Raw genomic sequence first — 14,144 nt, 5'->3', positions numbered from 1 at the left:
TTGCTATTGATTTGATTTTGATTTGATTCCCAGATCATTTATTGCCATCAGACCATCAAGTGTGTGGACAGGGCGGGGTTTCATCACACCATGCCGGACCGCTAATGGCTGAAGAGGAGTGAGTAAAACACGGTAGTCAGAAGTGGTTGGAAATATAGTTTTATTTTAATTTATGCACATGAAGCTCCATCTTGTTTTCAGCAGCAGACTTTTGAAGCTTCACCACGAGCAGCGTGTCAGAGACTGAAGTTTCATAACGTTCCCCTCACGATCGTTTCACTGCTGAACTCAGTTTATTATTTTAGTTTCCTCTTTACACCCCCCCCCCCCCCCTCCCCAGTTGTCAGAAAACCACACGACAGCTTCAGCTGAAGCAGCTTCCTCCTTCTCTGTGGCCGCAGGGGCTGATGGGAGGTTCCAGGACCTGATCTCACAGCTCGTCCTCGTTAGAGCGCCACTTCTCCTCAGGTCCACCCGAGGACCCCCCCCCACACAACATGCTTCTCCTCCCAGCGGCTGCTCTGTGCTGCCTGTGTTCAGGTGAGTGTTTCCAGCCAATCAGGGGCTCACAAGCTCCACCTCACCTCCACACTCACCTCCGTCCATCTGTCTGTCCACAGCACTGGTTGCCACAGCAGCAGAGCTGACTCAGGACCAGTTGTCTTTGACCGCGACAATTGGTGGAGAGGCCTCGTTCAGCTGTGGAGGAACTGATCAGCGTGGATACATATGGTGGTTTCAGAAGAAAGACACAGGAACATTCACACAGATTCTTGATATTAGTACAAGTGATGGTCAAATTGATAAGAGTTACAATCATCCTCAGAAAGACGACTTCACAGCTGAGATTAAACAGAACAGCTGTGAGTTGAAGATAAAGAAAGTTAAACCCTCTCATGCAGCCACGTACTACTGCGCCCGTTGGGACTCTGGAGCCCACAGTGATGCATGATGTGTGCAGCCTGAACAAAAACCAGTATGAGGAGCAGTGGGAGAGAGAAGTAAACCACAGTGTCACATGTCTCCCCTCCACCGACAGCTGCTCTCCACCTTCTGTTCTAAGACTCGTACGTTCAGCCACGTCTCCACAGGTTTGCTGTCGTTCCTCAGACAAACCTTCTCCATCGCCGCCCTTTAAAGACCAATCAGAGCAGGAGTCTCGTCTCCAGCTGGTTCTCTGTGATTGGACGGCCGGAGGAATCGGGCCTGTGACAGAACTCTGACAGTTCAACCGTCACACCAACACTTTGCTGATCCAGAAGAAAGAACCGCTAGCGTTCAGGGCTCAGGTGGAAAAGGACAAAGAAGAAGTAGAACCACTGAGCTGTGGTGGTGTTCCACCAACCAGGCAGCTTCAGTCCCTCCAGCTGGGACATGTGACCCGCACATTAACATGAGGTCACTGGGACCTTTGACCTCTGGGGTCTCATAATTGAATCTTTGAGTCCAAGTGATAACTGGAGAAATATGAAGAAATGATCTAAAGACATGTTTGATGGAAACGTGTTAAAGAGGAAAGAAACATGTTCTGTGAGGCCACAGAGACCTTTGACCATTGACCTTTGATCAGGTTATCCCTCAAAGTCAAAACGTTTTATATCGTAGTAAAGATGTTTCATAAAGAACTCATCAGCAGTTAGAGCACATGATGATGAACGATTGGTTAATCCTGATGAGCTGCGTCTGTCATCTTATTGGTCGCTACACTTTATGATGTCATTTTATGTCATCATCATGACATCATCAAGACATCATTAACCCTTTACCCTCCAATAAACCGAACATGCTGATATTTGCTTATAATAACGAAACACAAAGACCAGCTGAGTTCTGAAAGTATTGGACAGAATAACGTTTGACCTGATGGTGGCGCTACATGAAAAGTCCAAAGCTCATCAGAGTCAGTGCGGTTCATCCTGAGGGGAACATGAATGTTGTGTTGGCGTGAACATGAGCTCAGATGGTTTTTGTCTGAGTCTCTTTCACTGTGTGGTTCATCTTCGGCTCAGGAACCAAATTGTTCGTAACTGGTAAGAAACTCTTTTATTTCCCTTCACTGGTTCCATTGTTGAAGATGTGATGAAGGATTTGAAGCATGTTTGATTTTTCCTCGTTGGGACAAACTTCCTCTTTCAGACTTTCTGAAATGAACAAACGTGTGACAGTGAAATGTCGCTGCACATCAGACACAATCCTCTTTTTCTGCTTCAGGTTTGTTCAGAGTCTAAAAGTCTCAAACGTTTTCTGGATTCTCTTCAGCTGCTGCCGAAGGAATCTGAGTTTTCTTTCCTCTCCTGAAATAAATTCACAGCTTCACGAGCGTCCGTGGAACCTTCAGCCCCGAGCGCTTTGAGACGACTCGTTACATCTCATCTGAAACCAGAAACCTTTCCACTTTCAAAAATAAGATCAATTAACTGAGTTCTCGTCTCAAGATGAATATTTTAATTTAAATCATCATTTTCATGATAACATAAAATCTACTTAAATAATTATGAAAGTTGCTTGAAAATACCAGACTGATATTTAGGTTTTTAATATAATGCATGCTGATATATATCAATCTATATATTTTACTCACTCAGGGAAAATACATTTAGTATTTAATGTTAAAGATGTGTTTCAGATTAATACATTTGCCCTTTAATGGTGAATGTGTATTTTTGGTTACAAATGATGATGAGAAATATATTTGGAATAAATTAAAGACGAATAGTTTTGTCAATAAACTAATGTTTTTTCATAAAATCCCAAATATTTGTTTCATGATAATATTCTTAATATGACTTAAATATTTTTTGTACCAGAACTTATATTTGGCTTGATGTAGAATTTGTTAAAATTTATGAGGGAAGACTTCATCATGCAATTATAAATATTTAGTACTTAACGGACATAAAAAATATATTTTTATACGTACATTTGAATATGTATAAACAAATCGTATGTATTTGTCTCAGTATAAAAGATAGTTACACCTTCACACTTTGTAATAAGCAACAAAATAGATGACAATGTTTTGTGTGTATTAGCAACACAATCCTGTAATATTTATATCTTTTATTGTATTTTAAATGATAGAACATGTACACACATTTACAATATGATAGTAACAGAGATAAATCTATAAATCTATGATCAGATGAAGTTGAGCGGCTGTGGCTCTGATGATATCTGAGATGTGGAGCGATGCCGTGCAGCAGCTGAATCTATCTGTGAAGTATCGATGAGGTGTTTCCAGGATCAGACTGTGAAGTGCAGAGTTGTGTTCATGTGCATGTGTGTTGTCAAACGTCAGATCGGCCGGTGGTGACTCCGGTGGTGAGCGTGTACCCGGCAGCTTCCATAGCCGCCCTGGACGGGAAGAGCTCCCTGCTGTGTGTGGCCTCCAACATGGTTCCTCCTCTGGTCCAGTTCTCCTGGACAAGACAGAGGGAGGGTGGTCCTCTGGAGACGCTGTCCTCTGATGATGGAGAGCAGCTGGAGCTCAGAGGGGAAGGACGCACCGCCGCCATCATGGTGGTCGACCGGCACGCTAACTACACATACAACTACCACTGCCACGTCAGGCATGAGGGAGGTGCAGTGGAGGCCCCGGCAGAGCAAGGTGAAGGAGGTTTGGTGACTGTGGTGAGCTTCATGTGTCTGTGTCTTTATTCCAGAGCGTGGACTTTCAGGTTGAGAGCAGGACTTATTGATTTCACATTTTGTGAAGCTTTCGTTCAAAACCCTGCACTTGCACTCAAACAGCCTCCGCTTGTGCTCTAACTGAGGCAAGAACCAGGATCTCAGCTTCAGCTCTACTTCTGACAGGAAGCCGGAGTCCCCATGAAGCCGCGGAGGGCCTGAGGACGTGAACCTGGTTAAATCAACCGCCCGTCCGCTAGCTCACAGATGTTGACACTAACGCACTGACAACAAGGACGGGACAATTTCATTTGTCAATATTAGACCTGGAATTCTATTGGTCGGGACATTTTGACAGATTTGTTGCAAATAACAATCTGAGAGCAGAAGTTTCACGTGAACAGAAGCAACGTGACCACGAGGAAAAGCTGAAGCTGGAGCTGACATAGACACAAAACATCTGAGTGCAAGCAACAAAACATCCGAGTGCAAGCAGCAAAATATCTGAGTGCAAGCAGGGTCTGTCTGAGAGTGAATTTGGGTTTTGAGTGACAGCTTTATAAAATGTGAACATGAAAGATGAGAGAAGTTCTGCCTTCAAACTGAAAGACCAGGTTCTGAAAACTCATGTGAGGACTGAGCCCGACTTCTGGATTCTTTCAGTGGTTTTTGCTGATCCAGCACCGACGCCTCCAGCACCGACGACTCCAGCACCGACGACTCCAGCACCGACGACTCCAGCACCGACGACTCCAGCACCGACGACTCCAGCACCGACGCCTCCAGCACAGACGCCTCCACCACAGACGCCTCTGGCGGCCTGGGCCTGGTCTCAGCGGCAGGTGAAGCTGCTGTGTCTGCTCTACACGCTGCTGATGGTGAAGAGTCTGGTTCACTGCGGTGGACTCGCTCTGATCCACATCCTGAGGAACAGGGAGCGTCCAGCCGCTGCTCACCAGACCACGGAGTTTCCTGCAGCAGCTTCAACTTCTCACTGACTCCTGTTCACTTCACTCTGCTTCTCTTTCACTGCAAACATTCATCTGAACTGTAACTTTGCAAAGTATCAAATAAAGATTTTATTCTGAAAACATTAAACATAAAAATAAAACACATCTCATCTCCTTTACATCTGGTGTGAACTGACTCCTCGTCTTTGTGCATCAATAATAATTCACACTGACGCTCTTTCCACATTAACCCTGTGTTGCATGAATTATGACTTAAACATGTTAAAAACTGGTTTAGTGTGTTTTATGCTGCACAACGAGAAAACCAATGGTTTAAATACAAAGAACAAAAATAACACAACCGTAATATAATTAGAAAAACATATTGTTTTATAAATACATGTATTTACTAACAGTGAAGCATGCACAGTTTATTTATCCTCTAGGACAGAAATTAATAACTGACTGAACTTATTTACTAGGAATTTATACAAAAGTAAGAATTTCTTCTGTTGAAACTATGATTTCCAGTTGATAAAAGAAAAATCTCGAAAATGTTATGAAGTAAAAAAAAAATCTTAATCTAAATACAAGTTTTTCCTTATAAATAAAGGATTGTTTATTACTGTAATTCAGTACGATTGAGATCAACTGTTAACACTTTGCAGTTGAACATTATTTTTGTTATAAATTCACATTTTAGCCTAATTATTGCAGTTATTCTGCATTATTCATTTTGAAATTGTGTGTGACTGTTATTGAACCAACAACTAAACCAATGTAATAACAAAGTGAAGACGTCTCATGAACTGAACCTCGTTGGTCTCTGCTCATGAAGCTTCGTCTGGAAACTGGGACAGAAATTCATCCTGGTTCTGTTTTCTGTTTTTAACAATCAGGTTTTATCTTTATCATGAGGACAAGTTGTTGCCTTGTGTGACGCTGTATGTTTGTGTGTTGCTGAGCGGTTTCAGGAATGTGTTTTTGTGTAGCTGTGTGTGTGTGTGTTGCTGAGCGGCATCAGGAGTGTGTTTTTGTGACGCTGTGTGTGTGTGTGTTGCTGAGCGGTGTCAGGAGTGTGTTTTTGTGACGCTGTGTGTGTGTGTGTTGCTGAGCGGTGTCAGGAGTGTGTTTGTGTGTGTGTGTGTGTGTGTGTTGCTGAGCGGCGTCAGGAGTGTGTTTGTGTGACGCTGTGTGTGTGTGTTGCTGAGCGGTGTCAGGAGTGTGTTTGTGTGTGTGTGTGTGTTGCTGAGCGGCGTCAGGAGTGTGTTTGTGTGTCTATGTATGTGTGTGTGTGTTGCTGAGCGGCGTCAGGAGTGTGTTTGTGTGTCTGTGTGTGTGTGTTGCTGAGCGGCGTCAGGAGTGTGTTTGTTTTTCTGTGTGTGTGTTGCTGAGCGGCGTCAGGAGTGTGTTTGTGTGTGTGGGTGTGTGTGTGTTGCTGAGCGGCGTCAGGAGTGTGTTTGTGTTCGGTGTGTGTGTGTGTTGCTGAGCGGCGTCAGGAGTGTGTTTGTGTGTCTGTGTGTGTGTGTGTGTGTGTGTGTTGCTGACCGGCGTCAGGAGTGTGTTTGTGTGTCTCTGTGTGTGTTGCTGAGCGGTGTCAGGAGTGTGTTTGTGTGTCTGTGTGTGTGTGTGTGTGTTTTGCTGAGCGGCGTCAGGAGTGTGTTTGTGTGTGTGTCTGTGTGTGTGTGTTGCTATCAGGATATCAATCTGTTGTGGTGGTTTGACAAACAGCCGTCGACAGTTGAGTTGTGTGGTTTCTGTCGAGGTTTTAACTTCAACAACACGTCGACAGTTTCCAGCTTCAGACCGTGAGACACAACTTCAACTCAGAGACTCATCAGCTCTGATCAAACATTAATAACAAATACACAACAGGAAATCTGTTATATTCTGTCTTTGAAACCTGTTTGGATCCTGTTGATGTTGTTGTTGTTGTTGTTGTTGTTGTTGTTGTTGTTGTGTCCCTTTCATTCGTTACATTAACACAGTGGTACATTTATTTGTGATGATGGTTTTATATGAAGCTCAGTTGGAATAAGAACGTTGATTTATTCTTTGAATGAAACAAACTGTGAAACGTCTCATTGCATTTCTTACTTTTAGAATGAATAATAAATTGGTTCACTTCTCAGAACCAAGTTCCAAAGTGCTTGAGAAAGTTAAATGAACATGAAACCAACACTCCCAGTGTCCAACAGTCAACTGGACGTCAGAGGACAACACCAGGTCCCACATGCAGCTGGACGTAGGGAGGGACACTCGGACCTGGGGACTCAACCAGTCCTGCTCATCACATGGCACAGGAGAGCTCCTCAGGTCAGGACTCAGCCGTCCACCTCTAAAGGACAAGGGACGCTCATCTGAAGACAACTGTCCACATGCTGTCCATGGAGGACAGATGGTCTGAACCAGGAGTAAGAGAAGCCGTCTACGTCAAACTAGAGAAGCCGTCTCTGAACAGGAGGTGAAGGAGGAACGGACTCCCCACTGTGCACACGGAGACATTGATCTGGACACTTGGTGTCAATGACTCAGTGTCCCCTGGAGGTTGAATTCGGAGCTTTTGGACACTTGTCATCTGTCATGTTCTTTTATCCCAAATACGAGAAGAGCCGGTCTCGGTTTGGTTCAACAAGTATTTATTAAGAAGCAATAAAAAGGAATGAAAAGTTACAGCAAAGCAATGGGCACCCAACGCACGCCCCCCCCACCCCCCCTTCCACCCTGGACCTCTAGTGGCACCGGGCAGTCACGAGTCACACCGCACAGAGGGGGGGTTGTAATATTTTATAACAGTAGGTATAATCTGATTGGTCAATAATGAAGGGCTGCTCCAGCACTTCTTCTCTTCCAACCAACAACCGAGGTCAGAGGTGCAGCTTTCCAACTCATCTTCTCAAGGAAACCTCCTCTCAAATCAAGCATCTACAAACTCCTAGCAGCGACTCAATGACCTGCAGGATTTCGAACCAGCATCTGAGCACAGTTAGAGAGATTGCGAACGTAGAACTCTACGACCACAAAGCCAGGAGACGTCACAGAATTGCGAACTGCAATGCAACTTCTTTTCCCCTTTCCCTCGGACTGGTAACATTAACTGGGCTTAATAATTAGACCAGACTAAGCAAGACTGTTTATCCGATTCTGTGTGTTTACAAGGTTGATATGTGTTTGTGATATTGTGTTTATAAGTAATTTGAAAGTTAAGTGTTAGATATGCTCTTCACAGGATTTCTGTCTGACTTTCATTATCTGATTAACATACACAGAGGCACGCATACCACTCAACCTAGTTAAAGGGGGGTGGCTGCTATCTGAGGGGGTCAGCGACCATTTTGAAAGCGTGCTGAAGAAGGTGTGAACTTTGTCAACCATTTTGAGAGACCCTTATTTACATGCACACACACACACACTGACATACACATCCTTGTTTTAGTTTAGGACGCTTGTCAGTAATTTGTATTTTATTATTTTATTATGTTCATAATAAATGTTTTCTATCACAAGTGTTATTTCATTAATGTTGCATAAGTGAACTTGCCGACCGTGACACAGTTAAGAACTCCATAACCTTCACTGTTCATTATATAATCTTTAATAGTAAAATATTGAGATATCTAATTGGACTAGATCTAAATGAGACTGATCTTAATCAATAAATTGGCTATCTTTTCCCTTCTGTGAAGGGTGGTGGCCCGAGAGAACTTTAACTAACTAAAGTTATGATTTAATATTAATATTTTAAATATAACTCCTCTATTATTTATTTAGAATTTATTGAAGGCCTAAAGGCGTCATGTTCTGAGGCTCGTTCAGTTTCCTTTGTTTAATCTTTAATCTAAACATCGTAAAGTGAATTTAAAAGACTTTGAAGATGAAATATAAACATTTATAAATATATTCAAACTCATACACATGAAGCTCCATCTTGTTTTCAGCAGCAGACATTTGAAGCTTCACCACGAGCAGCGTGTCAGAGACTGAAGTTTCATAACGTTCCCCTCATGATCGTTTCACTGCTGAACTCAGTTTATTATTTTAGTTTCCTCTTTACACCCCCCCCCCCCCTTGTCAGAAAACCACACGACAGCTTCAGCTGAAGCGGCTTCCTCCTCCTCTGTGGGCCGCAGGGGCTGATGGGAGGTTCCAGGACCTGATCTCACAGCTCGTCCTCATTAGAGCGCCACTTCTCCTCAGGTCCACCCGAGGAACCCCCCCCCCCCCCCCCCCCCACAACATGCTTCTCCTCCCAGGGGCTGCTCTGTGCTGCCTGTGTTCAGGTGAGTGTTTCCAGCCAATCAGGGGCTCACAAGCTCCACCTCACCTCCACACTCACCTCCGTCCATCTGTCTGTCCACAGCACTGGTTGCCACAGCAGCAGAGCTGACTCAGGACCAGTTGTCTTTGACCAGTAGAGATGGTGGAGAGGCCTCGTTCAGCTGTGGAGGAACTGATCAGAGTGGCTGGATAAGATGGTTTCAGAAGAAAGACACAGGAACGTTCACACAGATTCTTGCTATTGATACAAGTGATGGTGAAATTCGTAATGATTACAATCATCCTCAGAAAGACGACTTCACAGCTGAGATTAAACAGAACAGCTGTGAGTTGAAGATAAAGAAAGTTAAACCCTCTCATGCAGCCACGTACTACTGCGCCCGTTGGGGGTCTGGAGCCCACAGTGATACATGATGTGTGCAGCCTGAACAAAAACCAGTATGAGGAGCAGTGGGAGAAGTAAACCACAGGGTCACATGTCTCCCCTCCACCGACAGCTGCTCTCCACCTTCTGTTCTAAAGACTCGTACGTTCAGCCACGTCTCCACAGGTTTGCTGTCGTTCCTCAGACAAACCTTCTCCATCGCCGCCCTTTAAAGACCAATCAGAGCAGGAGTCTCGTCTCCAGCTGGTTCTCTGTGATTGGACGGCCGGAGGAATCGGGCCTGTGACAGAACTCTGACAGTTCAACCTTCACACCAACACTTTGCTGATCCAGAAGAAAGAACCGCTAACGTTCAGGGCTCAGGTGGAAAAGGACAAAGAAGAAGTAGAACCACTGAGCTGTGGTGGTGTTCCTCCACCAACCAGGCAGCTTCAGTCCCTCCAGCTGGGACATGTGACCCGCACATTAACATGAGGTCACTGGGACCTTTGACCTCTGGAGTCTCATAATTGAATCTTTGAGTCCAAGTGATAACTGGTTAAAATATGAAGAAATTCTCTAAAGACTTGTTTTATGGAAACGTGTTAAAGAGAACAGAAACATGTTCTGTGAGGCCACAGTGACCTTGACCTTTGACCTTTGACCATTGACCTTTGATCAGGTTATCCCTCAAAGTTCAACCTTCACACCAACACTTTGCTGATCCAGAAGAAAGAAAGTGTTCATGATGATGAACGATTGGATAATCCTGATGAGCTGCGTCTGTCATCTTATTGGTCGCTACACTTTATGATGTCATCATGACATCATCATGACATCATCATGACATCATCAAGACATCATTAACCCTTTACCCGCCAATAAACCAAACATGCTGATATTTGCTTATAATAACGAAACACAAAGACCAGCTGAGTTCTGAAAGTATTGGACAGAATAACGTTTGACCTGATGGTGGCGCTACATGAAAAGTCTGAGGCTCATCAGAGTCAGTGCGGTTCATCCTGAGGGGAACATGAATGTTGAGTTGGCGTGAACATGAGCTCAGATGGTTTTTGTCTGAGTCTCTTTCACTGTGTATGTCCTCATCTTCGGCTCAGGAACCAAATTGTTCGTAACTGGTAAGAAACTCTTTTATTTCTCTTCACTGGTTCCATTGTTGAAGATGTGATGAAGGATTTGAAGCATGTTTGATTTTTCCTCGTTGGGACAAACTTCCTCTTTCAGACTTTCTGAAATGAACAAACGTGTGACAGTGAAATGTCGCTGCACATCAGACACAATCCTCTTTTTCTGCTTCAGGTTTGTTCAGAGTCTAAAAGTCTCAAACGTTTTCTGGATTCTCTTCAGCTGCTGCCGAAGGAATCTGAGTTTTCTTTCCTCTCCTGAAATAAATTCACAGCTTCACGAGCGTCCGTGGAACCTTCAGCCCCGAGCGCTTTGAGACGACTCGATACATCTCATCTGAAACCAGAAACCTTTCCACTTTCAAAAATAAGATCAATTAACTGAGTTCTCGTCTCAAGATGAATATTTTAATTTAAATCATCATTTTCATGATAACATAAAATCTACTTAAATAATTATGAAAGTTGCTTAAAAATACCAGACTGATATTAAGGTTTTTAATATAATGCCTGCTGATATATATCAATCTATATATTTTACTAAATCAGGGAAAATACATTTAGTATTTAATGTTAAAGATGTGTTTCAGATTAATGCAATTGCCCTTTAATGGTGAATGTGTATTTTTGGTTACAAATGATGATGAGAAATATATTTGAAATAAATTAAAGACGAATAGTTTTGTCAATAAACTAATGTTTTTTCATCATATACCAAATATTTGTATTATGATAATATTCTTAATATGACTTAAATATTTTTTGTACCACAACTTATATTTGGTTCGAGGTAGAATTTTTTTTTAAAGTTATGAGGGAACATTTCAGTGTAAAAACATCATCATGCAATTATAAATATTTAATACTTAACGGACATAAAATACATATTTTTATATGTACATTTGAATATGTATAAACAAATCGTATGTATCTGTCTCAGTATAAAAGATAGTTACACCTTCACACTTTGTAATAAACAACAAATTACGTGAACATTAATGTTTTCTGTGTATTAGCAACACAATCCGGTAATATTTATATCTTTCATTGTATTTTAAATGATAAAACATGTACACACATTTACAATATGATAGTAACAGAGATAAATCTATAAATCTATGATCAGATGAAGTTGAGCGGCTGTGGCTCTGATGATATCTGAGATGTGGAGCGATGCCGTGCAGCAGCTGAATCTATCTGTGAAGTATCGATGAGGTGTTTCCAGGATCAGACTGTGAAGTGCAGAGTTGTGTTCATGTGCATGTGTGTTGTCACACGTCAGATCGGCCGGTGAAGACTCCGGTGGTGAGCGTGTACCCGGCAGCTTCCATAGCCGCCCTGGACGGGAAGAGCTCCCTGCTGTGTGTGGCCTCCAACATGGTTCCTCCTCTGGTCCAGTTCTCCTGGACAAGACAGAGGGAGGGTGGTCCTCTGGAGACGCTGTCCTCTGATGATGGAGAGCAGCTGGAGCTCAGAGGGGCAGGACGCACCGCCGCCATCATGGTGGTCGACCGGCACGCTAACTACACATACAACTACCACTGCCACGTCAGGCATGAGGGAGGCGCAGTGGAGGCCCCGGCAGAGCAAGGTGAAGGAGGTTTGGTGACTGTGGTGAGCTTCATGTGTCTGTGTCTTTATTCCAGAGCGTGGACTTTCAGGTTGAGAGCAGGACTTATTGATTTCACATTTTGTGAAGCTTTCGTTCAAAACCCTGCACTTGCACTCAAACAGCCTCCGCTTGTGCTCTAACTGAGGCAAGAACCAGGATCTCAGCTTCAGCTCTACTTCTGACAGGAAGCCGGAGTCCTCATGAAGCCGCGGAGGGCCTGAGGACGTGAACCTGGTTAAATCAACCGCCCGTCCGCTAGCTCACAGATGTTGACACTAACGCACTGACAACAAGGACGGGACAATTTCATTTGTTAATATTACACCTGGAATTCTATTGGTCGGGACATTTTGACAGATTTGTTGCAAATAACAATCTGAGAGCAGAAGTTTCACGTGAACAGAAGCAACGTGACCACGAGGAAAAGCTGAAGCTGGAGCTGACATAGACACAAAACATCTGAGTGCAAGCAACAAAACATCCGAGTGCAAGCAGCAAAATATCTGAGTGCAAGCAGGGTCTGTCTGAGAGTGAATGTGGGTTTTGAGTGACAGCTTTATAAAACATGAACATAAAAGATAAGATGAGAGAAGTTCTGCCTTCAAACTGAAAGACCAGGTTCTGAAAACTCATGTGAGGACTGAGCCCGACTTCTGGATTCTTTCAGTGGTTTGTGCTAATCCAGCACCGACGCCTCCAGCACCGACGACTCAGGCACAGACGACTCAAATACCGACGGTTCCAGCACAGACGACTCCAGCACCGACGACTCAAATACCGACGGTTCCAGCACAGACGACTCCGGCACAGACGACTCCAGCACAGACAACTCCAATACCGACGCCTCCAGCACCGACGACTCCAGCACCGACGCCTCCAGCACCGACGACTCAGGCACAGACGACTCAAATACCGACGACTCCAGCACAGACGACTCAAATACCGACGGTTCCAGCACAGACGACTCCGGCACAGACGACTCCAGCACAGACAACTCCAATACCGACGCCTCCAGCACCGACGACTCCAGCACCGACGCCTCCAGCACAGACGCCTCCAACACCGACGACTCCAGCACAGACGACTCAAATGCTGACGACTCCAGCACAGACGACTCAAATACCGACAACTCCAGCACAGACGACTCAAATACCGATGGTTCCAGCACAGACGACTCCGGCACAGACGACTCCAGCACAGACAACTCCAATACCGACGACTCCAGCACAGAGGACTCCGGCACAGACGACTCCAGCACAGACGACTCAAATACCGACGACTCCAGCACCGACGGCTCCATCACAGACGCCTCCAGCACAGACGACTCCGGCACCGACGACTCCAGCACCGACGACTCCAGCACTGACGCCTCCAGCACCGACGACTCCAGCACTGACGGCTCCAGCACCGACGCCTCCAGCACAGACGCCTCCACCACAGACGCCTCCGGCGGCCTGGGCCTGGTCTCAGCGGCAGGTGAAGCTGCTGTGGCTGCTCTACACGCTGCTGATGGTGAAGAGTCTGGTTCACTGCGGTGGACTCGCTCTGATCCACATCCTGAGGAACAGGGAGCGTCCAGCCGCTGCTCACCAGACCACGGAGTTTCCTGCAGCAGCTTCAACTTCTCACTGACTCCTGTTCACTTCACTCTGCTTCTCTTTCACTGCAAACATTCATCTGAACTGTAACTTTGCAAAGTATCAAATAAAGATTTTATTCTGAAAACATTAAACATAAAAATAAAACACATCTCATCTCCTTTACATCTGGTGTGAACTGACTCCTCGTCTTTGTGCATCAATAATAATTCACACTGACGCTCTTTCCACATTAACCCTGTGTTGCATGAATTATGACTTAAACATGTTAAAAACTGGTTTAATGTGTTTTATGCTGCGCAACGAGAAAACAAATGGTTTAAATACAAAGAACAAAAATAACACAACCGTTATATAATTAGAAAAACATATTGTTTTATAAATACATGTATTTACTAACAGTGAAGCATGCACAGTTTTTTATCCTCTAGGACAGAAATTAATAACTGAATGAACTTATTTACTAGTAATTTATACAAAAGTAAGAATTTCTTCTGTTGAAACTATGATTTCCAGTTGATAAAAGTAAAATCCAGATAATGTTAAGAAGTTAAAAAATATCTTAAT

The 14,144-nt window shown here is 44.1% G+C and overlaps 2 protein-coding genes across 2 annotated transcripts; both read left to right on the top strand.

The window, feature by feature from the left end:
* Window positions 1-481: 481 nt before the first annotated feature.
* LOC133967919 (immunoglobulin lambda-1 light chain-like) lies at window positions 482-4,756 on the top strand. The gene is made up of 5 exons (XM_062403626.1): window positions 482-540; window positions 621-941; window positions 1,977-2,030; window positions 3,299-3,580; window positions 4,354-4,756. Exons 1-5 carry the CDS (start codon window positions 498-500, stop codon window positions 4,623-4,625), a joined length of 972 nt encoding a protein of 323 aa, XP_062259610.1. The 5' UTR covers window positions 482-497; the 3' UTR covers window positions 4,626-4,756.
* Window positions 4,757-8,804: 4,048 nt separating this feature from the next.
* Window positions 8,805-13,742, top strand: LOC133967904 (immunoglobulin lambda-1 light chain-like). Its single transcript, XM_062403601.1, has 5 exons — window positions 8,805-8,857; window positions 8,938-9,258; window positions 10,305-10,361; window positions 11,650-11,958; window positions 13,370-13,742. The coding sequence occupies exons 1-5, from the start codon at window positions 8,815-8,817 to the stop codon at window positions 13,609-13,611; spliced, it is 972 nt and encodes a 323-aa protein (XP_062259585.1). The 5' UTR covers window positions 8,805-8,814; the 3' UTR covers window positions 13,612-13,742.
* Window positions 13,743-14,144: the final 402 nt, after the last annotated feature.

This window comes from Platichthys flesus, chromosome 14 (genome assembly GCF_949316205.1).
Source record: "Platichthys flesus chromosome 14, fPlaFle2.1, whole genome shotgun sequence".
In the NCBI taxonomy this organism is placed as follows: domain Eukaryota; kingdom Metazoa; phylum Chordata; class Actinopteri; order Pleuronectiformes; family Pleuronectidae; genus Platichthys; species Platichthys flesus.
The sequence above is the reverse complement of the archived record's forward strand: the minus strand, read 5'-3'. Positions and strand labels throughout refer to the sequence as shown.